Source organism: Simochromis diagramma, unplaced genomic scaffold (genome assembly GCF_900408965.1).
Source record: "Simochromis diagramma unplaced genomic scaffold, fSimDia1.1 OVJJ01000453.1, whole genome shotgun sequence".
Classification (NCBI taxonomy): Eukaryota; Metazoa; Chordata; class Actinopteri; order Cichliformes; family Cichlidae; genus Simochromis; species Simochromis diagramma.
The window spans coordinates 783070-809435 of record NW_024387471.1 but is presented as its reverse complement, the minus strand read 5'-3'; the positions used below and the strand labels follow the sequence as shown (position 1 = coordinate 809435).

The window sequence follows — 26366 nt, the reverse complement described above, 5'->3', positions numbered from 1 at the left end:
GATGGATGAATCAGAGAGCGCCCTGCACTCAGTATCTCGCCCAAGGATATTTGCATGCAGACTGGAGCAGCCAGTCAAACCACCAACCTTCAGATTGGTACATGACCTGTTCTACCTCTAGAGCCACAGCCACCCCAGATCTTCCAAGAATTTTGATGCAATATTTCAGATTTGTCAGTAGGCAGAGGACCTTTTAAAACAAAGTTGAAGAATAGTCGTGATAAGCAGGAACGCTCAGCTCTGGACTGCAGCCGCAGCACCGACCCGTCTCCAGCTCCTTTCTCCGCTCACTTGTGGGCGTGGGCACTCAAAGCCTTTTCCCAGCTGAGGACCACGGCCTCAGATTTGGAAGCGCTGATTCTCATTCCCACCGCTTCACACTCGGCTTCGAGCCCCTCCAGTATGAAAGAATAATACATATGAATACATTAGATTCACACAGGAGTGTAAAGGATATTTCAGGTAACGAAAGATCCAGCCTCTCCTGCAGAAAGTAGCAGCAAGCCGGAGTCCTATTAACTGTATGTTCACATAACAGCTCTTCATTATCATATTCAAGTGAGTAACAATAACCTTCCAACGAACCTTTAATGTGATGCAATGGTGTTTGACCTTTGGCCTTCTTTATTCTAAGGCCTTTGAGCCCAAAAATAAAGCTTTAAACATCCAGAGACTGAGAACAGAAAAGCACTCACATGAGTGGATGTGTATAGAAATGCACACAGCCCCACTCGTTCAGTATCACTTCCAGTCACTATCAGTAATGGAGAGGAAATGGTGTCTGGCTCAGAGACGTTTGCAGAAGGCTGAAGGGCAATTTAACTAAAATGACTGAGATAGAAATCCATTTGGGTTTGTGAGAGCAGTGTGCCTGAGTCTAACTGCTGGAAGGAGGATACCTCAGTGAAAGGATGTAATGTGTTTGCCAGCTCACAAATATGCCAAAGGGTCGGAGTTTGGCTTGCTTAAGCATTTCTGTCCACAGAGACAAGCACCGGAGAGGTTAGCACTTCTCAGGAAATCAAATGTGGAAACACAGGCAGCTTCAGGCCAAGGGGAGAGCAGAAGGATGACGAATGTTTCATACAAACCTCCCTTCCCCCACTTCAAACATGGACTCGACTAATGGGACTTCTCCCCATTACTCAAAACATAACCTGCCTAACCGGATTTAGCAAAAGCAGATTGTCTCCAAATTATTTTGTGTTAGTGAAACACAAGTTATTTAAATAATAAGTCAAACAGAGCTTATAGGTTTTGAATATACTGCCCCCATCAGTAACTATGGTTGAATTTAAGTGACTTTTTAAGGATCAAGAAAATAGTGCAAGTGCTCTTAAAGTTGCAGTGAAATTCAGTTGAAACCAAACACGTTTTGGACAGAGACCAGACTTTTGAATCCTGTCTGAGAGTTGCAGATAGAATCATTTATATTTACCATATGATGGAGCGCTGCTGCGACTGCAGCGATGCTGTACCGTCCGCCGTGAAGAGAGAGTTGAGTATAAAAGCAAAGCTTTCAATATACCGGTCGATCTACGTCCCTCACCTATGGTCAGAGCTGTGGGTAATGACTCAAAGAATGAAATCGCGAATACAAGCAGCAAAAATGAGCTTCCTCCGAAGGGTGGCTGTCCTCTCCCTTAGAGAGGGTGAGAAGTTCAGCCATCCGGGAGGGGCTCAGAGTAGAGCCGCTGCTCCTTCACATTGAAAGGACAAGGATGCCTCCTGGATGCCTAATGGGTGAGGTATTCCAGGCATGTCTCACCGGGAGGAGGCCCCGGGCAGACCCAGGACAACCTGGAGGGATTATATCTCTTGGCTGGCCTGGGAACGCCTTGGTGTTGCCCCGAACAAGCTCATCACTAACAGTGGATATGGATAACGATTCAAGAGTGTTGTTACCGTCAGCCACCTCCTGTACGTGGATGATATCAAGGTACATGTCAGAAGTAAGCGAGACATTGAGTCATTCATCAGGACATGAGTGGGCTCGTTTGGATAAGTGTGACCAAACAGCTGCAAAGAGAGGAAAGGTGACCCTGACTGAAGGGGTGGAGCTGCCAGAAGGCAGATTAGCAGACATACAAGAAGCAACAAGAACCTACACACCAAACGGGAACCAGCTATAGCCAAAAACCTCCTGCAGGTACGACACGAGAAGCCAGCTGAACAGTATGAATAAGAGTCAAGCCATTGTTATATGTGCCCCACAGCTGCTAGCAGCCGGTCGCAGGAGGACATAGAATCCACTGACATCAACTCCTCACAGTTTCCACAGTGAAAAGTGTCAGAATGTGGCATCGAGGACGCACAACTCCAAGAAGAGGAGGAGACATTAACACTCGATTTTTATTTGCCTTCTATACTTTTGACGGCTTCTAAAGATCTCAATGAAGAAACTTGTTTTTTATTATTCCTTCTATTCCAGTGTCATATTTATTCAGTTTCTCTTTGTTTTGTGTGTTGCTGTGTTTTCAGCTCGGTGTCACATTATAGCCCTTATATGCACTGTGTCTAATAATGCAAGCAGCTCTATGGGAGTTTGTTGATGGAGCAAACTGACAGTAGTGCAATCTCTGTTATCACATTTATACACTAAGAACACACAGTAGTGTAGAGTGTATGATGTCTGCGTAGCAGGCAGCATTGAATTCAAGTGAACTGAACTGAATTCAGTTTTATTTATATAGCGCCACCTGCAGGTGCTAACTTTAGCTGCTGCAGTGGCCCAACGTGCAGACCTTAAACTCCTGTGACAGAAACCTCAGTGAACTGAAGCAAAGTTGGCCATAACTCCTCCATAATGATCATGTGATACAGAAGATTATTACACCAAGTTACTGATGCTAAAGGTGGTTCAGTGTATAAGCCCGTTAATCATGAGGTGCACACGGCAAAGGCCTGCGTGAAATGCTCTCACTGAACAGCCTTTCCACATTAAAACAGTACAGTGAGCTCTCCTTTGTATTTAGCCAAGCAGATCTTTGTAATGTAGTTTGTTATAGTTGATCACAGCTGCTCTCTGCTAAAATTACAAAATGTTGTCACTTTGCAGTGTGTCAACAAAAAACAAACAAACAAACAAGGCAGCACAGTGGTCAGCACTGTTGCCTCACAGCAAACAGGTCCTGGGTTCAATTCCACCATCAGGCTGGCGTCTTCCTGTGTGGAGTTTGCATGTTCTCCCCGTGTTTGCGTGGGATTTCGCCACAAGTGTGAATGAATATGAGTGCAAATGTCTGTGTCCACGTATTAGACCCGCGACAGGCGGGCGACCTGTTCAGGGTGTACCCCGCCTCTCGCCTCTGGGATAAGCTCCAGCGCCCCCCACGACCCTGAAAAGGATAAGTGGAAGTGAATGGATGCACAAACAAACAAAAACAGCCGCAGAGAACTGACTGCACTTCAGCAGGGAGGAGCTGCGTGACGGTGCCCCATCAGTTCTCCAGAGTAGCTCTGTAGGGGACGTATGTGGAAGTACGACCTGCTTATGTACTTTCCACACAAGACATGGACACATCATTGCAACAGAAGAGTCAAGCTCGATGTTTACGATGTCGGCCAAATACTTGGCTGTGATGCATTTAATGTAGCTTGAATTGTTCATTATAGAGAAAGACCCTTTAACTAACCCTCTTTACTTTCCTTGGGTACAAAGCTCAAGACATTATTTACCTGTTTACCTGTTTTCTGCTTTACAAAGGTGAAATGAAAAATTTGCTCTGCATTCTTTTATTTAAAGTTTATTTTAATAATCTCTGGATAATATTAAATGTTTTCTGTGAGATGTAGTATTTGAGCGTTTTATTTAGTCTTAGCTGTGCTCTCTGTGATTGGAAATACTGGTAGATATCACTGGATTACATTAATGATGAAGAAAAGTTAAAAAAATAAAAATCTAGGAGATTCTTGGCCAACCAGTGCTGGCCCTGTCCAAGCGTATTTCCTCAGCCTCTAAGTGATTAATAGTGATTAATGCTGCCAATAACTTTGCCCATTTGTAAATAGCATTGAAGCAGAAAGTGGGAACTAGAGTTAGGGGTACGACTTGGGTTTGCTTGTCTTGTCTGTTATTTGGGCCTCGGTCCACCCTGGAGTTCATGCTTTCGGTGTTATAGGCAGAGCAATAAACGTCACCTTTGTCTGTGTGTCGGCTTTTGCTTGTCTGGTTTTGGGGAGCACCTGTTTGTTAACCCTTATGTTACGCTCACATAAACCACAGTGTAGCAGTGTGTGTGTGTGTGTGTGTGTGTGTGTGTGTGTGTGTTTGCTTTCAGGACTGAGGAAATGCATGTGGTGGTATGATTGTCTTGTCTGTGTAATTCAAACCTCCAAAGACTCTAATAATGCCAGAGACAAGCAGCAATGGTGTCAAAAGGAAACGGAGGAAGTTACAGCCTCATTATGAACCTATGTGCAATGCTGCAGCAGTGCATTACAGTATTATATTTAGTTATTATACATACTTGCCTTCCTGAACATGAATTTAATTTGCTATTTTCGTCATAAGTAATGATATAATTTTTAGTTTTGACCAAGTATTTGACAGATTTCTAAATTATTTGTGCTTTCTTGTTTTATGATAGATGCTCTAGCCAACGCTGTACTGTCAGGAGTGCACACTGAAAGCTCTCCTGATTCATTAGTTAATAGTTTTAGAGGAACACAATTTTTCACGCAGCCATTGTGTTCCTGCTGTGGTTTGTAGAGATGTTAAAAGAGTTTCTTCACCACTGACGCAGGAAGCTGATTGTGCGTCCAGTGCAGACGCAGCCTCTCCAGCTGAATCACGTCTGAACTGAAGCTTCTGTTCAGTCTGTGTATCGTTAGAGGGAATGTTTGTGTAAATATTCTGTTTATAAAAACAAACAAACAAAAACCTTTTGTTCCTTTGCAGGTTCCATTACTCGGTGCTCCTACATCAAGTATCACTATTCCTCAGCTACGATACCCAAAAACCTCTCCTACAACATCACCAAGACAATAAGGCAGGACGAATGGCACGCCCTCCGTAAGTCTGCTGCTGTTTCTCCTTCTGTCACGTAAAACCCTTTCATTTTAAGTAGAGATGATCTGGGTTGAGTACATTTGTTTTCTGTCTCTACGCAGTTACATGTTCATATCATATCTATCTATGAACAGATTCAGAATTCCTCCGTCTCAATAATGACTTTACTGACTTTCCTCCCTTCAAATTACAGTTTCAGCCATTAATAATATTCAAAGGAAAAGGTGGTAAAAAGGCAGGAAACTTACACTACAATTAAACCTTAATTAAATCAATCAGTGCATTATTATTTTTCCTTTAATTCATCAACACAGGCTCCTCTCTGCTGTTCTGCTGTTGACTAAGTTTTTCTGAAATTCACTTCTGTGGGACAAAGATGGCTGTAGTTGAGTCAGAGCAGGAGCTCCACCACAGCGCGCTCACTTCTTCCGTTCATCTGTTCACCACTTTGTTTTGGAACAAGAAATTTCTTCCACTTTTGACAATAATCCAATAATTAAGGATTGAAATCTGCTCAAAGAGCGGTCATCTGATTCTGGGGTATTTTCAGGGGGTTCTGTCTATTATTGTAGGGTCTTTTCTTTAAAATATAAAACATGCTGAGGTGATTGCTGTTGTGATTTGGAACTATATAAATAAAGTTAAAATTAACTGAAATACTAGAAACCATCTTCAGCGTCTCTGACAGCAGTGTGGTGGCTTGTAGAGTCAGAAACTAAGTCACTGAGTTAAATGGAAACACTCAAACCATCAGTCTGAATAGTCTTTAACTGTCAGGTGACAGAAAAGCTCTGCTCTAAAACCACACGTGTCATCTTCACAACTTTGACCTTCACATCTTTCTACAATATATTGAAGGTTGAAGCCATGGATGTATTTGTAAATACCAACTAAATTCTCTAATATTAAATACTTGTTCCTCTCCTTTTTATTGTTGTTATTATTATTATTATTATTTTATTACTACCGCTGCCATTTTCTCTTATTTTCTTCTCAATATAACTGCACACTCTCTATATGCTGCTGTAAAGCTGAGGTGCCAAAGAATTTCATTATGGATAAATGTTTGTCTGTACACGACAATAAAACTTGAAACTTGAAATTTGCAATTTTCTGTTTATGTTATCTGAATAAATATTTAGTGTGCACCAGGTTCTTAGACTCGCACCATAAATGAAAGAATTTTATAAGAAATTGCAAAGTTTGCATGTAGAAACTGGAAGTTCACCCACTGATTCAGTCCAGTGTGAATGTGAAAGAAAGAAGAAGAAACAGCCTCAGACGGCATCCTGATGACGGCCAGGCAGCTAAAAACACTGGACACAGGGCGGCATTAAAGACAAACAGCTTATACACTGTGCTACAGGGCTTGCTGTATATTTGGCATTTTAAGCTAAATTATGCTTTAGCATAATATTGGTATGAATGACAACATCACACAGAAAGATAAATCAAACAAATATTAGTAACAAAAGAAAAGGAAAGAGCTGCTCTTTCTAAAGCTAGTGCTTAGACGTCACACTGAAAACTTCAGTTGTTCTGGCGAGGCCAACACTGCAGAAGGATTGTTGACAGGAAAGTTCCAGTTTAATGCTTAATCTTCTCTAAATATGTTGACACAGTTTTTGCTTTACAGTCATAACACACTGGTGTCAGGGGAAGGGATTACGTGTTCCCAGGTTCAGGATCGGGCCTTTTGAAGACTCACACAATCACTGACAGCATTGAAAGCTCTGAGGTTATATTATGTAAAGGTGTCTCGTGCCACCAACACAGCTGTGAACACCAAGGCATGGACACGAGGCTCCAGGACACAGGGCACATGGGACACCACTCACAGAAAACATCAAACTGTTCTTGGTGTTATTTTAAATGTTTTTCTGTAATATTTAATTTGCTGTGTTTAGTATATTCTCTGTTACTTTGCAGTGTATGTTTTATTTTCCCTGCAATGATAAAAATCCTGGTTCTGTTGGTGTGGCCCCATGTGTCTTCCTCTGTGGTTGTTTTCATTGCTGGTTGATGCACTAAAGCTAACGTCAGTGTTACCACAGACGTTAGCTTTACAACAAGAGAGGCTAAAGTTGCAATTAATCAGCTCTGTGTGAACACATTTAGCTACAATGTAACAAACATTCATTTACATTATAGTTCTGTGTTGCACTTGGTCATATTTCCTGCAGTCAGCAGCAAATCCTCTGTTTTCCATGTCTTTGGCAGTTCATGGTTTTACATTCTGCAGACTCAACTCTATCAAGTTTTAAAAGGACATTATTGACCCCAAATCATATCAGGCTTTTTAGCTGTAGCCGAGGACAAAAGCCAACACATTGGTCTCAATAAGGGAAATAGTGGATCCAACATCTATAAAATGCACTGTAGGTTTGACTAAAACGCATAGAAAAGGGATGGATGCATCTCATCTCCATTATCGTGGCAAAGTCAAAGAAACACGCAGCTCATAGTTATGACAGGAAGGTCAAAACTCTCCAGTCCAAGATGTTTAATATCTTCACTTCAGTGGCAGGTTAGTGAGTCGGTGAAATATGAGTGTCGTCCGATTCAACAGACGGACAGACAGTGGCTCAACTTTTGTTTTCATAAGATTTATTTTCATTTTAAATTGAAAAACAAACAAACAAACAAAAATATCACAACTATGGCACACAGCAAACATCTACAACTAACCACAACGTGGCAGGCCATTGTGACCACAGGAGCACTCTTAGGTGCACACGCTTGTATCCATGCCATTCAAGGACAACCTCAGACACCCGAAAACCAAACACAAAAACTAATAACATAATGAAAACAATAATAATAACATAATAACATTTGTAATTACAAAAAGAATTAGAACAAAAATCAAAACAAAAACAAGAACTCAAAAAAGTCGGCAAAACAAAAAGCACAGAACACGTCATACGAAGATTTTCAGCTTCCCAATGTAGCAGAATACGTTTTTTCACTGCTGTACTCGCAAGTAGAATAAAATATTTCTTATGATAATTCATGTTGATAGAGCCTGTGTCACCTAGAATCCATTGAGATTGTTTCAATGGCCGTCTCCAGAACTCTTCTATCACTGGGCAATTCCACAGCATGTGCAGGAGATCTGTCACCTTACATCTCAAGCATCTGGGGGGGGTAATTACTATCAATTTTATGTAGCCTGTAAGGGGTGTAATATATCCTATGAAGTATGTTAAATTGCACTTGCCTGTTTTGTAGAAATTAACACAGTCTGTGCCTGTTCCAATAAGTGGTGTCATTCTACCTCTTCATAGACATGGCCCAGGTCCCATTTTCTTTTTATGGACGCTTTGTTGTGATCAGGTAACTTTCACTGATAATAGCCTCCATGGTTTGGTACAAAGATGGGTTTCAAGAGGAGTTTCTTTTGGTATCTCGGGGAATATACCCTTTGGATTTCTCCGTGACTCTTATCTTATTTCTTGCTCTCTTATTTGTAGAAATTTGAAGAAACTTTGTCCTGGAAGTTTGAATTTTTCCTTTAGCAGTTGAAAGTCAATAAATGTGTCATTATTGTATAAGTCAGCAACAGTTCCAATATTTCTGTCCTTCCATCCCTGCAGTATTGGGTCAGGAATATGATGAGAGAGGTCAGGGTTGCCCCATAGGGGTGTCCTTCTAAGAAAGGAGATATTTATTTTCAGAAGTGAGTGGGATTCCTGCCAGATGCAGAAGGTGTTTAATATTATCAAATAGTTTGTGAGCTTGGACATTTTTTTGTACCTAAAAATAGAACATCTTTTAATGGGGGTTCACCTCATGTTGTTCTATTGGGACCCATCGAACCTCACTGCTCTCTGCATGTAGCCAGATCCAAACTGATTGGTACTGGGAGGCAAGATAATAGTTCCTAAAGTTTGGTGAATTAAGTCCTGCCCTTGAATATGGGGCCTGCAGAGAGGTGAGTTTGACTCTTGGATTTTTCTTTTGCCATATAAAAGAAGTTATAAGTTTATGAGGCTCTTTGGAGAAACTTTTAGGAACATTTGTAGGGAGACGTTGAAATAAGTAAATGAATTTAGGCAAAGTATTAATTTTAATAGCATTTATTCTGCTTATGAGAGATAATGGAAAATCCATCCATCTCTGAATATTAAGTTTGGTTTGCTCCAACAGTTTGATATAATTTTGTTTGAATATTTGATCCTCGGATTTACCAATTTGTATACCAAAGTACGTGAAGCCATTATTACGCCACTGTAATGGGTCAGTCAGAGCTCTAATACGGCTGTCTTGTATATTTAATGGCACAATCTCACTTTTGGTGTAGTTTAACTTGTATCCTGAGGCTGTGCTGTATTCTTCGAGACACTTCATTAAGGAGGGAATTGATTTAAGAGGGTCTGTTATGTATATTAATAATAATAAGAAGAAATTTTATTTATGAGCACCTTTCAAGTCACCCAAGGACACTTTACAATAGGATAAAACACTTAGTAAAACAATGGCAGAATAAGAACAATAAAACAAAAGCACAAGATAAAATTAACAAACTGTGGATTCACAGTGAATATGCAGATTTGAACAGATGGGATTTAAACTGGGGGAGAACCAATGTTTCTTATTTCTGGGGGCAGAGAGCTCCACAGCCTGGGAGCAGAGCAGCTGAAAGCTCTGCTTCCCATGTTGGTGAGGCGGAAGGAAGGTACAGCAAGCTGGATAGAAGAAGAACGGGCAGAACAGGTGGTGGTTAACAGGTCAGAAAGGCAAGGAGGAGCGAGGTTATGAAGGGCCTTGAAGGTGAGCAGAAGGAGTTTGAATATTATTAGCCAGTGAAGTTCCTGAAGAACAGGTGATGTGCTGGTAGGAGGGGTTCTGCTGATAATGCGAGCAGCAGAGTTCTGAACCAGTTGAAGCTTATGGAGGGATTTTTGGGGGAGACCATGCAGAAGAGAATAGTAGGAGGTCATCTGCGTATAGAGAAAGTTTATGTTCACTTGTACCAAATTTGATTGCAGATATGGAGGCACTAGTACGAATGGCAGCGGCTAGTGGTTCGATCGCAATCGCGAAGAGCAAGGGGAGCTTGGACAAGCTTGTGTGCAGCCTCTGGTTAAAGAGAAAGTGCCTGAGAGCACATCATTTGTTGTGATATTGGCTCTGGGGGCATTAAAAAGTGTCCTAACATAACAGGTGAACTTCTCTCCGAAGCCCATAGCTTCCATCGCCTGAAATAGAAAGTTTGGCTCAATCCTGTCACATGCTTCATTAGCGTCCATGGAGATTGTTAGCAGGGGGTCTTGGTTTTTTTGAGCAGTGTTCAGTATATGGAGCAAACGTCGCACATTATCTGCTCCGTGTCTGTTTTTAATGAAGCCTGTTTGGTCAGCGTGTATTATCTTAGGCATGATGTCTTCCAATCTGAGTGCAATTATTTTTGATAATATTTTATAATCTGCATTTAAGAGGCTGAGGGGTCTGTAAGAGTCACATCTGTTTGTCCTTTCAGGATTAATGTGATTGTTGCGATTTCCAGTGACTCTGGTAATTTATTATTTTTTAAAGCTTCTTTGATCATATTCGTGAGTGGTGTCAGTAATTTATTAGAGAAAGCCTTATAATAATCGACTGAGAAGCCGTCTGGTCCAGGGGTCTTATTAATTTGTAAACACTTGAGGGCTCGGAGCACCTCCATCTCAGACATATCTGCATCAAGCAGTTCTTTGTCCTCATTATGTAATTTAGGAAGAGTTATTCCATCTATAAATCTTTTTGCAGCAGTACTGTCGGCCCCTCGCTCAGATTTATACAAATCTTCATAGAACCGTTTAAACTCTGCATCAAGAAGTTTATCATCTTCTGTTAATATTGTCCGTATAAATTTATCAGATGTTTCTTCCTTACTTTGCCAGGACAGTAGTTTACTTGTCTTGTTTCCATATTCGTAGTAGTGATATCTAGTTCCTGCCATGGCTGCTTCCGCTCTGCTGGTGCATAAATGATCATATTGCATCCTTGTTTGTGTTAATGTATTGAGGTATTCTTCCTTTTTGGTGGCGTATTTTCCTGCTCCAGGTTTTTAATGTCAACCTCCAATTTGGTTATCTTCACTCTAATTTTTTTATGACATAACCAAACCTCTCATAGAGGCTTTGAGAGCTTCCCAGACATTGGCATGTGAAGAGGAATTTGAATTGGCATCTAGGAATATTTCAATATTAGTGTTCATATATGAAATAAAGTCAGAGTCTCGTAGCATGTAACTTTTAAACCTCCACCTGTGGGTTGTAGGTTGTGACATGTTGGTAGCCCAGGAGAGTTTGATGGGATTATGGTCTGAAAAAGTAGCTGCTAAGCAGGAGCAATCTATCACCGTCACCATCATGTGGTACGAGAAACATCAATTCTAGAGTGTGTGTTATGTACTGGTGAAAAAGGAGAAGTTCCTCTGGTCTGGATGAAGGTTTCGCCACACATCAGTTATGCCTATATCCTTCATACTTTGGTTCAGTGCTGTTGCTGCCTTGGAGAGTGAAGCTGTTTTGTGTGAGGACCGATCCAAGTCTCCACCCACAATATACTGGCCCTCAATTGTAGCCAGTTTCATAATTAAGTTGTTAAAGAATAAAGGGTCGTCGTAGTTCGGCCCATATATATTTACCAAAGTTATCTTATTTCTGTTTATTTTAGAATCTACAAGTAAGAATCTGCCATTTTTGTCCTTTTCAACTGAGTTTAGCTGAAAGTTCAGGTGTTTATTAATAAGCAGGGAGACGCCTCTTGCTTTGGAAGTATATGACGAGTAAAAAACATTGCCCACCCAGGTCTACGTAATTTTAAATGTTCAGCGTCTGTGAGGTGACTCTCCTGGATAAACGCGACATCTACACTCTGCCTCTTTAAGGATGTCAGCATTTTCTTCCTCTTAATGGGTGAATTGATCCTCTAATATTCCAAGATATACAAGTTAGATGAACCGTAATTTTTTATATGAATATCCTGGACAGGTAAGTGTCATAGTATTCAACTCTGGGGATTTCTGAACACATCCCTGCTTTCCTGAGTTTCGATGTGGTGAAGCTCTGCACATGGGTATAATAGTAAGATACAGCCTAGACCAGGGAGCTGTGTGAACAGTTGTGTAAGTGTGAGTAAAATGTTTGGTAAGAGACCAAACATAACCCCAAAACGTTAAAATAAAAACCCCTGTAACAAAACCACATTAGGTAGGTGACAGTAGTGGAGGCCCAGGCAGCTGCTAAGGTTGAAACTTTAGCCACTCTCAGTGAAATATTTACAGCTAAGCACTGAATTTTACAGTCAGACATAGAACAAAACTGTATAAGAGATAAACTGGTTGATCAAGATGTGATCACAATCACCCAGTAGGGGGTTAATGTCATGATCATAAATGCTCACAAGATCTGTGCTTTTATGAATTCGTACACATTATCTTAACTGACTAATGAACAATTGTCTCTATTAGGAACCAAATACCAGATTATCATAAGTCGTATCTCAAATTAGTCTGTATACTTGAGGGTGGTGAGTTTCTATGTCACTGCTTGATGTTATAGTCTTTTCTTCCTTCATGTCGCTCCCACCCCAAAGTTAACAATGGAGGCCTTCTCATCTGAGAGTATAGGAGCCAACTGCTTGTTTGTTGAAATCGCATTAGATCACTTTAGTCTACCCACTCGGCAGATCTTTCAGAGAACGTTGTGCTTCGGCAGGAGTGGAGAAAACTTTGATGGATCCCTGGTGCCTGATGTGAAGCTGGGCTGGGTACATCAGCGCATATTCGATCTCCTTTTCTTGCAGCCTCTGTTTCATGGAACTCGTCTCGTCTGCGTTGCAGGTCTGCGCTGTAATCCGGAAAGAAAAATATCTTCTTATTCTCGTATGTCATCTCTCCCCTACTTCTGGCCAGTCGGAGGACTTTCTCTTTGTCTCTGAAGTTCAGGAACTTAGCGATGAGGGCCGCGGTCTGTCCGACTTCTTCCCGACGTGGTGCGCTCTTTCAAGGGTGATGTGTGAGGTGAAGTTATCATTCCCCAGGATTTGTGGTATGAATTTCTCCAAAAATCCAACAGCGTCGCGGCCTTCTGCTTGCTCAGGGATGTTCAGTATCCTAAGGTTGGACCTCCTGCTGCGGTTCGTCAATTTTATCTTTGATTTGCGTTGTCAATTTCTCCATTTTGTCGACACGGTTGCGTGCATCTTTAATGTCGTCTTCGTTTGCGCTCACTCGCGCCTCCATCTCCTCAACCTGCTCCGAAAGCACATTGAGAGAGGATTCAATTTTCGTCAGGGTTGTTTGTATGTCGGCCGTTTTTTTGTCAGTGTGGTTCGTGAGGTCCTCTTTAGTTTCCTTGATAGCATTGAGAAGTTTGCTAACTGGCTATTCCTCCTCCCCATCCGCCATATTTCTTGTTGCTACTGCGTGCAGGTGCCTGAAGTTTTATCCGTTTTCCTTCGTTTTGTGTGTCGACAATCATAACGTGCCGTCTCTGCAGATGCCTGTACAGATCCAAAGTATAAGGTGATTGTTTCCTGTGCGCACTTTCCACTTTACTAACATGCTCTTGTCCTTTTGTGCAATAAAAATAAAAGTCATCTCCATATGTCTGCTACTGAAAGCTATGTCTTTAACACGCCTGCACACAAACTGAAACCTGCACAGAAGGAAAAAACATATTTTATTTCTTTCTATCTGCCTGACATGCAGAGAACTGAAGAACGTTTCTAACTCAAGTAATCACATAATTGTAGCTGTAATGTAATTTTAGTACAGCAATACTTTACTGCATTACTGAAAAATGCCCAGCACTACAGAAGCCCAGCACTGCCAGCGAGTGATGCTGAGGTTAGTAAGGATAGTCCATGATGGAGTTTGTTTAAGGACTTCTTCTTCACCACAGCTTCAAAGGTGTCCAGTTAGCAGCCAATCACAGACCAGCTTCTCTGATCTGTTTATTCAGTTTGTTGATGTCACCAGCTTTGATTCTGCCTCCCCAGCAGACTGCAGCACACTCCACTTGCCACAGCTAATCTTCGACACTTTGCTTCACATGTTGAAGGATCTGAGGTTACCGAGGAGGAGCCTGCTCATGCCTTGTGCAGACTGGGTCTTGCAGTGCAATCGATGTAGATGTAGAAGCACGTTGAGGTAACTGTTGCTGTGATTTGGGGGTTCACCCTGGTACCTGTACTCCTCCATCACGTCAGCATCCGGTCCCAGGATACAGACAGGCCGTGTAATTGTTGTCTTCCTTCTGAAGTTGATCATCATCTTATATACTTTCAGAAGCAGACGATTTCTTGCAGACGACTCCCTAAAATCATCCACTAGCTCCTCCTGCTCCTCCTGCTCCTCCTGTTCCCCACTAATACTTTCAACCACTGCAGAATTAATGGAGCATTTCTTCATGTTGAGCCAGAGCCATGAAAGTTCGAGGTGTACAAAGTGAAGAAGAATGAAAGCAGCACTGCCTCTCGTGCAGCTGTTGTACTCCACATCTTCAACTCAGACATGCCCAGTTTTGTCAGTACTGTCAGGCACAAAGTAATCCATGGGGTGGCTGTAGCTCAGGTGGCAGAGCAGGTCAGCCACTAATCAGAAGGTCGGTGGTTCGATCCCAGGCTGCCTCCTGACTGCATGCCAAATATCCTTGGGCAAGATACTAACCCCATGTTTGCCTGCTGGTGGTGGTCAGAGGGCCCGGTGGCGCCAGTGTCCGGCAGCCTCGCCTCTGTCAGTGCGCCCCAGGGCAGCTGTGGCTACAATGTAGCTGCCATCACCAGTGTGTGAATGACTGAATGTAGTGTGAAGCGCTTTGGGGTCCTATGGACTAGAAAAGCGCTATACGAATGCAGGCCATTTACCATGTTTACAGACATTTCTTGTAGCTTTTCTCTTTAGCTCTATGTGCAAAACTACTGCAGCTCAGTTGCTGGGTGATTCTTAGTCACCTGGGGTCCTTGGCTTGTGGTGGGAGTGCTGGTCTTGGCTGCCCGTTGCCTTTAGTCCTCTGCAGCTCTTGCCATTGGCCATCGGGGCTCCGTGTGGGTCCTCCCTTTTCCTTTGTCACTGGGACGGACGGCCTCAGGTCAGAGGTCTTGGGGAGCTGTGACAGGCGTTACCTGCTGTCCAGCAGCCGAGTTCTCTAATGAGTATTTGTAGCAGCTTTGCTTTCACCATGAGATTCTTAATACTGGCTAGTCTTGGTAGGAGTAAAGTATGTGTGTGAATTAGACAGATGGGCGTGTTTGCACCTTTCTAACATCGTCATGAACAATAAACAGCTTGAAGTTAAACAAATTCTATTTGTTGATGAGCCAATCTTTGTTTGGCCCGAGCTGACACATCTATCTGCAGCCTGTCTCTGGAAGTGAAAGACCAGCTCCTGCTCTTAACAGCTGAGTGACCCCACTTCATCTCAGACTTTCTAGGCTGTTTGGTCAGCAGGCAAAGTTTAATAGTTTGCTGTTCATCTTCACAGATGTCAACAACCACATCCACCCACACTGCCCGAGGCCTTGTATGGATTAAGTAAGAATGACAACGTAGTCTTGACTTTCATCAAGTGTGTGAAAATGAGCCCAGGCTGGGCTGACAATTTCTCTCACTCCTATTACACAGATTTAAGGAAACAGTGGGGTGACACTGACAGCGCTTCAAAGACTCACAGATGAACATGTTACTCATTTGTTTCTGTCAGTCAAACAAAGCTGCAGCGACTCGCAGCAGAACTCGTGCAGCTGAGAACCAAAAAGGCTTTTCTGTTGTTGCTGAACATCAAAGCAGCAGCAGAGAGAACAGAATATCCCACTTCCAGCCCGTCAGTGCTGGGACGTGTTTTCATACTGGAGCTCAGGGATTTTGTTTCTTCAAAAAGAATAACAAGCTGCAGAAAGCTGCCAGTGAGTGACAGTGTATCATCCGAGGCAGCGGCTAAAGGTTGTGGCTGAAGCTAATTGTTCCCCAGGCAGCCGCTCCCACTCAGTCTTATTGCACTGATATCGCAGCTGCAGTTGGTAATTATGCGGTGGAAGCCCTGCGAAAAGATGACAGGGGCTTTACACATTCAGAAGCTTTGGTTTACTGCTATTTAAAACATGCAGGTCACTGCTTTTGGACTTGTAAGCTGAGGAGGAGTAACCTGCACCCCTGCACTTCGTCACCACTCCCACATAAACAAACAGAGATTGCCTCCCTCAGCATTTGGCTTATACAGGAAATTAAGTCATCCACAGGACTCTGTGACTCTGTGCTTGGATGTTGAATCTCATATATGCTTCCCAGTATTAGTGGAAACCAGTACACACCATCTGATATCAGGTTATGTTTATCTATGTAGACAGGCTGGTAGAGTTAGGTATCTGTCTCTCTGCCAGCTGTTGACGTCACTGTCCATAATATGTTGGTGTTTCTAAGCATGTAAATGAAATTCCCTTTGCTTCCTGGTCTTTTACTGTTTACGCTGTGATCGGTGAGCCTTCTCGATGAATTAAATTCACCTGCTGAAAGGTTTCCCATCTGGGTCAATGTCAGGCTTGGCTGCACTCGCTGCTTTTCCAAGTAATAATAAAATTATGTTTGAAGGTATAAGTTAGGGATAAAGGGAGGGAGCTAGCTGATATGGAGGAGAGAATGAAGGCAGACCAGGTGGAAGGTAAAAAGGCCAAGATCACATGAGGTGGAGTCAATCATGATGTAGTAATAAAGAGCTAATAGAGGTAATCTTGAACAAAAAAGAAGGTGTTAATAGTGTTTGAGGGGATAACAAGTTTGAAGATGGAAACTGAAAGGATAATGTTGATTGTTGTCACTGTGTACGTCTAGAAGGGAACGAGGAATTCTAGGGTAAGTTGGATGAAGTTGTAGAGAGTGTCTCCAGAGAGGACGCAGCAGAGATTGGTGCAGACTTCAGTGGACATAAGGGAATAGAGACAATAAGGAGGTGTAGGGTGGGGACGGTGTTGGATGGATGCAAAACAACAGATGTGAACAGGATGGAAATGACAGTGGTGAATACATATTTGAAGAAGACGAGGAGCACTCCGTCTTCTTAAAATATCCTATACAGAAAGTGGAAAGTGAAAGAGATGGGACACTACAAGGTGACGTCAGGAAAAGTGCAGCTAGGAAGCATTGGATGGTAATCTGTGAGGGCACAGGCCAATGATGCTGCAAAGAGTTCAGAGATTAGATGAGACAGACTCTGGGTGGGAGGGAAGATTACCAGGTGACTGACAGGGAGAACCACAATCTCCTCTTCCTAGAGCAGGAACAGGGGTGGTCTACAACTCAGGAGGCTGCAGGCTAATATTCCCTGTGTGCATGTTTGATCCAGGCCAGCTCCAAGGACCAAGAGGAGGGATTTGAGGAGATGGAACAGCCTCCAACTCCCGGCTTGTCCACCGTGTTTGCCCATTACTCTGGTGGTAGAAATGTGATAACAGGCTAACACTAGCTCCTAAAACTGTTAAACAAATGAAGGATTATGATCAGAGATTAGGTCAGAAGGGATCCCGAGGATATGGAAATGTGAGAATGAGATGAGAATTATAATCAAGTAAATGGTAAATGGACTGGTTCTTATATAGCACTTTTCTACTCTCAGCACTCAAAGCGCTTTACACAACGTGTACGCACTGGAAAGCAGCTTGGGGTCAGCATCTTGTCTGCGCCAACCACCAACCTTCCCATTAGTAGGTGACGTGCTCGACCACCGGAGATGTAGCCACCCCACAGCTTGCAGAAGAGCATACATGCACACCACATCCATCCTTTTTACTGATGAGCTAGCAGAAGACCACACCTGAAGATTACCTGAGACCACCTGAGACCAGGAAATGAGGCTGTAATTCATACTAGCAAACTAAAACTGGACAATAGAGAGTTGAAATACACCCGGTCTTCAGAGTCTCAAGTTTTGCTGCAGTGTGGGGTTAGGAATAGGTGTGAATGAGGGAAGTTGTGTAAAGTGCTTTAAATGCTCAGAGCAGAAAAGCATGTTTTCTAAATGTTCATTATACATGATGGGTACATGATGAAACCCCCACACGAGAAGCATTATTACAGCAATTCTGAACTCTGCAGTTTTTCCATCTATTATCACGATTAGCAGACCCAGCCTCTCTGGGCTGCTTTTTTTAAGCATTATATTGCAAAAAGTGTCTTGATGCGTGCTCAACCATCCACGACTGTGCACCAGTGCACAAAGCAAAGCTCATGAAGATACGTCCTTGCAAAGACGTGCAAAGAGTCCTGGTCTCAATCCAGTAGAATCCCGCTGGAATGAATTAGCATTGAGTGGCTGACCTCACAATGGTGCTTGTGGAAGAATGGTCAAAAATTCCCATAAACACTCCTAAACCTCGTGGAAAGCCTTCCTGTTATGGCTGCACAGGGTGGGCCGACATCATATTAAACCCAGATTAGGATTGGGACACATTCCTAGTTCACATTCATGTAAATCCAGACTAGTCAAAACTTCAGGAAATACAGAAAACGTGTAACTCCCTCCAAGTTGAAAAACGAACACAAGGCGTTCTTGATTTACTGGCATTTATTGCACACGGGCGCCACCAACGATGCCACCAGAGATGCCGTAACGATGCCGTGAGAACTGTACAACAACATAAAATAATCAATTTCCACCGTACATTGTTCTCATAGAGAATAAACAATAAGGTACATCATTAAACAACACAAATGCTTACAATTTACCTTCACAAAATGCTAACATATACACGTGGTTACCATAAACTCGCTCGCTCCATCACAAACAAACATCTTATTTTCTATCACAACATATACAAATTGCATACCTCATTGGCCGCATTAACTTGCAGGGGTTAAATGAAACGCTTCTTGTAGTGTCACTCTTTCCCATAGTCGAACACTCCGTTGCATGCGTCTACATGTCTCTACCACCACCAGAGAGAGACGAAAAGCACGCTGCGCTCTACCGAGTGTAGCGTGTACCAGAATATACCGTCGACCTCAAAAAACAGACTAAACATTGGTTCCACCCCGGAAACATTCTGTAAACCCTTGTAAATGTATTTACACCAACAACATACATTACATCGCACATATATTAACAATAAGGTATTTCACTTATTCATTGTAACTTGAACCATAAAATTGTCTCAAATTGCATAACTGCTGCCGACGGCAGCCACACTCCCACCAAATCATTAATGATTTTTCAACTGAACCTCGTTGTAAAGGCAAGTGTATACAGTCACTTAGTCACATAAATCACAGAGACAAGAATTCTGAACTATTCAGCTTCAAGTAGGGTAACTGTTTTGTGGATAGGTCTTTCAAGATACACTGGCTTGTTAACTCTTTTTCCTTGGTCATCCAATGTCGCATCATTGATTAGCAGCTCGAGTTTCCTAATGATTCCATCCTCACTAGGGTACACCTTGGTTACCTTGGCCAACTTCCACTCATTTCTGGGTAGACTATTGTCCATCAGCACCACAATGTCGTTGATCTTGGCATTTCTCCGTGCTTTGTACCATTTTCCTCTCTGCTGAAGATTCAGCAAGTATTCCCCTTTCCATCTGGTCCAGAATTCATTAGCCAGGTTCCTTAAATCCAATAGCCAAGACTCCCACCGTGGTTTGAGCTCTTCTGACAGTGGTTCATCCCATCCAACCTTGCCTTGACACATCTGCTGGAGTATTTGCTTTCCAACCAGAACAAATGGTGCCACAAAGCCAAGAGGGTCATAGATGGATGCCACAGTTGATAAGACTCCTCTTCTGGAAAGTGGGCGTTCATCCACAATCACTCTGAAATGGAACTGGTCTGCAACAATGCACCATTTGATTCCCAGAGCTCTCTCAATTTGGGACTCACCAAGAACCAAGTCACGATTTCGTACTGAATCTGCACGTTCACTCTCTGAAATGGATGCAAGTACCTCATGATTGTTAGAAATGAACTTGTGAATTCGCAGTTTGCCGGCGTTGCATAGTTGTCTTGCTTCCTTTACCAACTTAATGGCTTCATCCTTGGTTGCGACACTTGTGAGCCCATCGTCCACGTAAAAGTTTCGTTCAATGAACTGAATGGTCGTTTCACTGTAGTGACCATGTCCTTGGGCAGCAACATGTTTCAACCCAAAGTTTGCACAACCAGGGGAAGAGGCAGCTCCAAATAGATGCACTCGCATGCGATAGACTGATGGTTGAGCCTGGAAGTTTCCATCGTCCCACCAGAGAAATCTCAAGTAGTCCTGGTCCTCTGCTTTGACGTGAAACTGATGGAACATACGCTCGATATCGCACATTATGGCAACTTGTCCCTTGCGAAAGCGACAGAGAACACCTATCAGGCTGTTCGTTAATTCTGGTCCGGTAAGAAGGTGATCATTTAGTGACACACCTTCAAATCTTGCTGAGCAGTCGAATACAACCCGTATTTTTCCTGGCTTGTGTGGGTGATACACCCCGTGATGAGGAATGTACCACACAGGACTGTTGTTAATTTCTCCTCTTGGGACCTTTTCTGCATCCCCATTCGTTATGATTTCACTCATAAAGGTCGTGTAGTCCCTTTGATATTGTTTGTTCTTTTCAAATCTTCCTTTCAAGCATCGAAGCCTGTGAACTGCACATGCCTTATTGTCTGGGAGATTTGGTCGATCTTTCTTGAAGGGGAGCGGCATTTCACAGTGACCATCCGCCTTGATTTTGATTCCTTCTTCCATGATGGTTAGGAAACGCAAGTCTTCCTGCGATAGATTAGCATCCTCTACTCTTCTCTCACTGAAGTCAGACTCAAGCATCCTCAGCACATCTGGCGGTGAAATGAACTCCTTGACTTGGGTTCGACATATATATTTCACTTCGTTTGTGAGCTTCTTAGATGTCTGGAGGTGAGATTTCACTGACTTCATGACAATCTTGTGACTGCTTCCTATAGCATCACCATAGTCGACACATGGGCTAACACAACCGACTATGCTCCATCCAAGATCTGTCCTTTGAGCAAATGGCTCATTGTCTTTACCTGGGACGACCTCTCGGGGCAGCAAAGCCTGTGGACAGTTGTATCCTATGAGAAGCCCTACATCGCACTCAATCAATGGAGCGATCTCCTCTGCAAGATGCTCTAGGTGTGTCCAAGCTCTTGCCGTTCTTGGTGTAGGAATGTGACTTGGATTGGCAGGGATGAACTCTCTTGAATAGGTTACAGGGAGAGAAATTTTCTTCGATGAGTAGAAACCTCTCACCTGCAGTCCAACTAACCTTTGACTTGGGATGATTGTATTTCTGGATGAAAGTGTGGAGAGTTTTAACTGCACAGCCTCCCCTTTCATTTCCAGAGCTTCTGCCTTATCTTGCATAATGAATGTGGTATCGCTCTGGTTGTCAAGTAGTGCATATACAAGAATTTCATTCTCTGGGTTACTTGATGTAGATAGCCAAACTGGGACAACCGTAGAGGAGTACATGCTGTCCATACCTTGCACTACTCTGTTTGACGTGGCTTCATTTGATGGTTCAGGAGTATGTTTGCTCTCTGTTCCTTCCATTGACTTAGCATATTTCGAGTTTTTTACACTCTCCCCATGCTCATCACTGCTTTTCTCTCTTCTGGTTGCTCTTTCACGGTCTTCATGTAAACATGTTGGGTGCTTTTCCTTACATGTCTCACAAAGACTCCTTCTTTTGCAGGTCCTTGAGAGATGTCCTGGTTGTAAACATCCAAAGCACAACTTCTTTGTCTGAACAAACTTAACGCGTTCCTCAACTGGTCTTTCCCTGAACTTCCAGCATGTCTGTATGCCATGATTGCATCTTTCACAAAAGGTGCATTTCTTACGTTCTGCATTCTCTTCAGAGTTGCTCGCAAGCACCTTTGCACCAATGTTTCGTGCCTTTGTTATCTTTACCTTTTCACCATCATTAAACTTCAGGGCATGAAGAGAAGTCACTGGGTTGCAAGCTATTTTTGCTTCCTTTGTGATGAATTCCACGAACTGACTGAAAGTAGGAAACACATTGTAAGTTTCTTCTACCTCGGTCACCTTCCTGTTCCAACTGGCCACCAGCCAATCTGGCAGTTTTGTTAGAAGTTTTTGATTTTCATCACAGTCGTTCAATACTTCCAGACCCTTAATCTGGGACATTGCAGCCTGGCAGCCTCTAAGGAAGTCTGAAAAATCCCTCAGCTCAACACTGTCTTTGTGTCCGATTTTTGGCCATGCTGCGAGCTTATCCTTGAAGGCTTTAGCTATCACGAATGAACTTCCAAACCTTTCTTCCAGGATGTCCCATGCTGAGTTGTAAGCTGTATCCGTTCCTAATAGGAAGTAGCTTTCAATGGCCTTTTTTGCAGGTCCGCCAACATATTTACGAAGGTAATAGACTCTTTCCCCTACTGGAATGTTTTTCCTACCTATCAGGGTTTGAAATGACATCTTCCAATCGCTATACCTTAGTGGATCACCCATGAAGATAGATGGTTCAGGTGTTGGGAGACGGCTTACATTAATAGACTCTGCTATTGCTTCAGCGAGGACTGTGATACTATCTGCTTGGTGTATCACGGGATGCTCACGTGGACTCCTTACAACTCCTGGAGATCTATGTTGTTGAGCTGCGTGGTTATGAAGTAACTCTGTTATTTCCTCATCCGAGCTTATGTCTTGTTCATAAACTTGGAGTCGTGCCTTCGCCGCACTTAGCTCCTTAACAGTCTGTAAGCGCTCTATTTGTCTGCGTTTCTCTTCCAGTGCTTTCTTTCTTGCCACATTTTCTTCCTCTTGTAAAGCAATCTTCTTTCGATTTTCTTCTTCAAGACTTTCAAGTTCTTGTTGCTCACATTCTATCTCTTGCAGGACCTTTAGTGCAGCTTGTGTAGCAGCTAGCTCTGCTACGGCCTCTTGTCTCTTAATGGAGGAAAGGCTTGACCTTTGTGACTTTATGCTGGAACTGCTTGCAGAGCTTAGACTTCTTTGAGAGCCCTTACTTGTGCCTTGAGAAGCTGAAGATGAAAACACTGAACTAGACTCAGGCCAGACTAAATCCTCTATCTGAACGTCTTCGTTATCTTTCTTCTGGAGGTAAGTGGTTGCATTGTCCAAGATTATTTTGGATACCGCGTCACAGGTGTCTGCCCTACGACGGATCTCACTGTCTGGGGAAGTACATTTGCGCAAATCTTCATATGCGTGTTTCACATCTGCTGATGCACAACTTAACTTACACATCAAATCCTTCGCAACCTCAACAGAGGGGGCTCCCTTTATCATTTTCTTAGCTTGCTTGGCGTTTGCTTTCCATTTATCATAAATTGTAGTGAAACGATGCTGAAGTTTTTTTGACTTATCATCATGCAGTTGCTGAGCCTTTTCAGTAAGCTGTCGAGGTCTTTGACTTCTTCGTGGCTCTTCTTCACGTGACTGCTGTACATTTGTGGCACTACTATCCTCAAGTAAGTCGCCATTCTTAGTTTCATATTCAGTTGTTTGATCCATTCTGCGATGTTTACTTATTACTTGGCACAAAATAAATTCTAGCTATACCTTTAACAGACATGCGGTTTAACAACAGACCAGCTCAATTGCCTGAAATATTAATAGCTACAAGCTTAACCTTGTCTTTAGGTGAACTTGTCCAAAACATCAAGAATGGATAATACCTTCAAGATTTTAACACCTTAAACCTTAATAAAATATCTGAACGAATACCATCTTGAGTCGTATAAATATGGTGAACTTTGTTCCTAAACCAACAACACATACGACGCAGCACTTAATTCTACAACACTTCTAGCATCAAAATAACACAAATAGGTAAAATGACTTCACCTATAAAGAAAAAAAATCTTATTTAGACAGAACCATGAACTTAGAAAGGAAATATGCAGAACACCAGATTACTTTCAGTTCTTACAGTGTTCCTTTAAAGCAGTTGACAAAGTTGACCCACTTCTTAACATTTAACTTGTTTTAAATGCATCACTTAAAGGATCGTCCATGTAAACTTCAACTGCTTGCTGCTTAGGTTACTGGCATATGCATAGTCTTATCTGTCTGATGCTAGCGTGCGATGAATTTCTTCTTGCTCAGTGGATGACGACACCGCTACTCGTCTCCTCGCCTCATGCCGAGCAGACTGAGTTCTCACTGTAACTCCCTCCAAGTTGAAAAACGAACACAAGGCGTTCTTGATTTACTGGCATTTATTGCACACGGGCGCCACCAACGATGCCACCAGAGATGCCGTAACGATGCCGTGAGAACTGTACAACAACATAAAATAATCAATTTCCACCGTACATTGTTCTCATAGAGAATAAACAATAAGGTACATCATTAAACAACACAAATGCTTACAATTTACCTTCACAAAATGCTAACATATACACGTGGTTACCATAAACTCGCTCGCTCCATCACAAACAAACATCTTATTTTCTATCACAACATATACAAATTGCATACCTCATTGGCCGCATTAACTTGCAGGGGTTAAATGAAACGCTTCTTGTAGTGTCACTCTTTCCCATAGTCGAACACTCCGTTGCATGCGTCTACATGTCTCTACCACCACCAGAGAGAGACGAAAAGCACGCTGCGCTCTACCGAGTGTAGCGTGTACCAGAATATACCGTCGACCTCAAAAAACAGACTAAACATTGGTTCCACCCCGGAAACATTCTGTAAACCCTTGTAAATGTATTTACACCAACAACATACATTACATCGCACATATATTAACAATAAGGTATTTCACTTATTCATTGTAACTTGAACCATAAAATTGTCTCAAATTGCATAACTGCTGCCGACGGCAGCCACAAAACTGTTTAATTTAGTATTCCACATCCAGTGCTCTTTTATTGTATTGTACTCACTTTACTTTGAGTCCAATTCAAAAGGAGCATATATATATATATATATATTATTTGTCGTGATCCACACTGTTTACAGAGACAGTGAGCAACAGGACTCAAGTCAGAAGGACCCAAACGCAGACTCTCAGACACAAGGGTTAAACTAAAAAAACTCAACTTTGTTTGCTGGCAGGGGAAAAACAAAACTACACTGGGAAAGCTAAGGTCATGAGGAAACACAGCAATGAGGGAGGATGTGACAGTGACACAGAGAAACACAGGGCTTAAATACACTGTGGGAATAACGAGGGGAATGAGACACAGAAGGAGAGCACAGCTGGGAGACATCAGACATGACGAGACGGGAAGCAAAAGTCAATACATTCACCAGGACGCAGACCTTCAAAGTAAAACAGGAAACGTAACACTGAGACGCGGACTTGACTTTGGGATACAGCTGACAGGCAGACAGCGCAACTAAGAAACACAGAGACCACCAGGAGGGAGGCGCAGAGAACATTAAAGAGCGGGACCCCGGACCGTGGCAGTTTTATGTGATGCTGTAAAACTTTGGTGTATTTGTGAAACCTCAGTTTAGAAAAATCACAGATTTGTAACAGAACGGGAAAGTAAGAGACTTGTTTGTCACTACTGAGATAAAATGGGTTTGCGCCAGTGAACAGGAATCCCAATTACTGTAATCCCATTACTTTTTTCAAGTAAGGAGTAAAGTAAGGGATTGCTATTGCAAAAAAGTAATTAGATCACTGATATTTTCTCGCTGCATTACTGCGTCACTAAACCATGATTTTGCATATAATTTTTGCTTGATGCAATGTGCATAAAGTTAAAAGATTAAAACTAAGAAAAGACATTTTTAAAAAGAGACTTTTTCATGTGATTCCATTGGATGGATTACGGAGAAAAAATAGAATTGGGTTGAAATGTCTGTTGCTTTATTACGTATTCAGGTTGTGTATCGTGTTTTTCAAAAGTAACTAAGTAATAAAGTAACCGATTACTTTTGAAAATAAGTAGTCAGTCTTTCTTGGAGAAGTAATTGGTAACTAAATACTATTTTCAGTAACTTGACCAACGCTGCCAGTGAACACTGGATCTTGCAAGTAGGAAGTGATCTATTATAAACAAATCTGTGCCAGTCGTCTCTAATCTTCATTTGTAATCTTTGCTCTCAGTGTTGCTTCAAACCAAACCGGCTTTCTTAGAGCTAAACGTCTTGTTACTGTATCTGGAACAAACTGTCCAATAACATCAGCCAAACTGAAGCAGCATTCAGGCTCCTTTTGAACAGCTGCCAGATGCATTGAGTTCATTTCTTCTTGCAGAAAATGATCATTTTCAAACTTGCCCTTTCAGTCTACCATATGTTCAAAGCTGATGAGAGAAGGGCCGATACATGCAGTATTTATTTACGAGGTCCAAGACTCATCGAGCTGCAGGTACGAGGGCATCCCCTTACATCAGTGCTGTTGGTCTTTTCTGTCCTTTCCC

General features: G+C 42.4%; 2 protein-coding genes across 4 annotated transcripts in view; one reads left to right on the top strand and one right to left on the bottom strand.

The window, feature by feature from the left end:
- Positions 1-26366, top strand: part of tmem178b (transmembrane protein 178B) — a 70096-nt gene that overhangs the window by 31840 nt on the left and 11890 nt on the right. For both annotated transcript variants that reach the window (XM_040015067.1, XM_040015068.1), the window contains one exon: positions 4901-5014. In XM_040015067.1, coding sequence (XP_039871001.1) covers positions 4901-5014 — 114 coding nt within the window. The remainder of the gene's footprint in view (positions 1-4900; positions 5015-26366) is intronic.
- LOC120723557 lies at positions 18544-24809 on the bottom strand. 2 transcript variants are annotated; one of them, XR_005693775.1, is made up of 2 exons: positions 18821-24809; positions 18544-18618 (listed from the first exon to the last, which is right to left on the bottom strand). XR_005693775.1 is itself a non-coding variant. In XM_040015065.1 (2 exons), the coding sequence occupies exon 2, from the start codon at positions 23491-23493 to the stop codon at positions 19279-19281; it is 4215 nt and encodes a 1404-aa protein (XP_039870999.1). In that variant the 5' UTR covers positions 23494-24260; positions 24463-24809; the 3' UTR covers positions 18544-19278. The 2 variants fall into 2 exon arrangements, 1 of the variants encoding a protein (XP_039870999.1); XM_040015065.1 differs by having other exon boundaries at positions 18544-24260; positions 24463-24809.

Excerpts from the sequence above, each read along its gene's own strand:
- LOC120723557 (XM_040015065.1), bottom strand. The coding sequence starts at position 23,493 with ATGGATCAAACAACTGAATATGAAACTAAGAATGGCGACTTACTTGAG.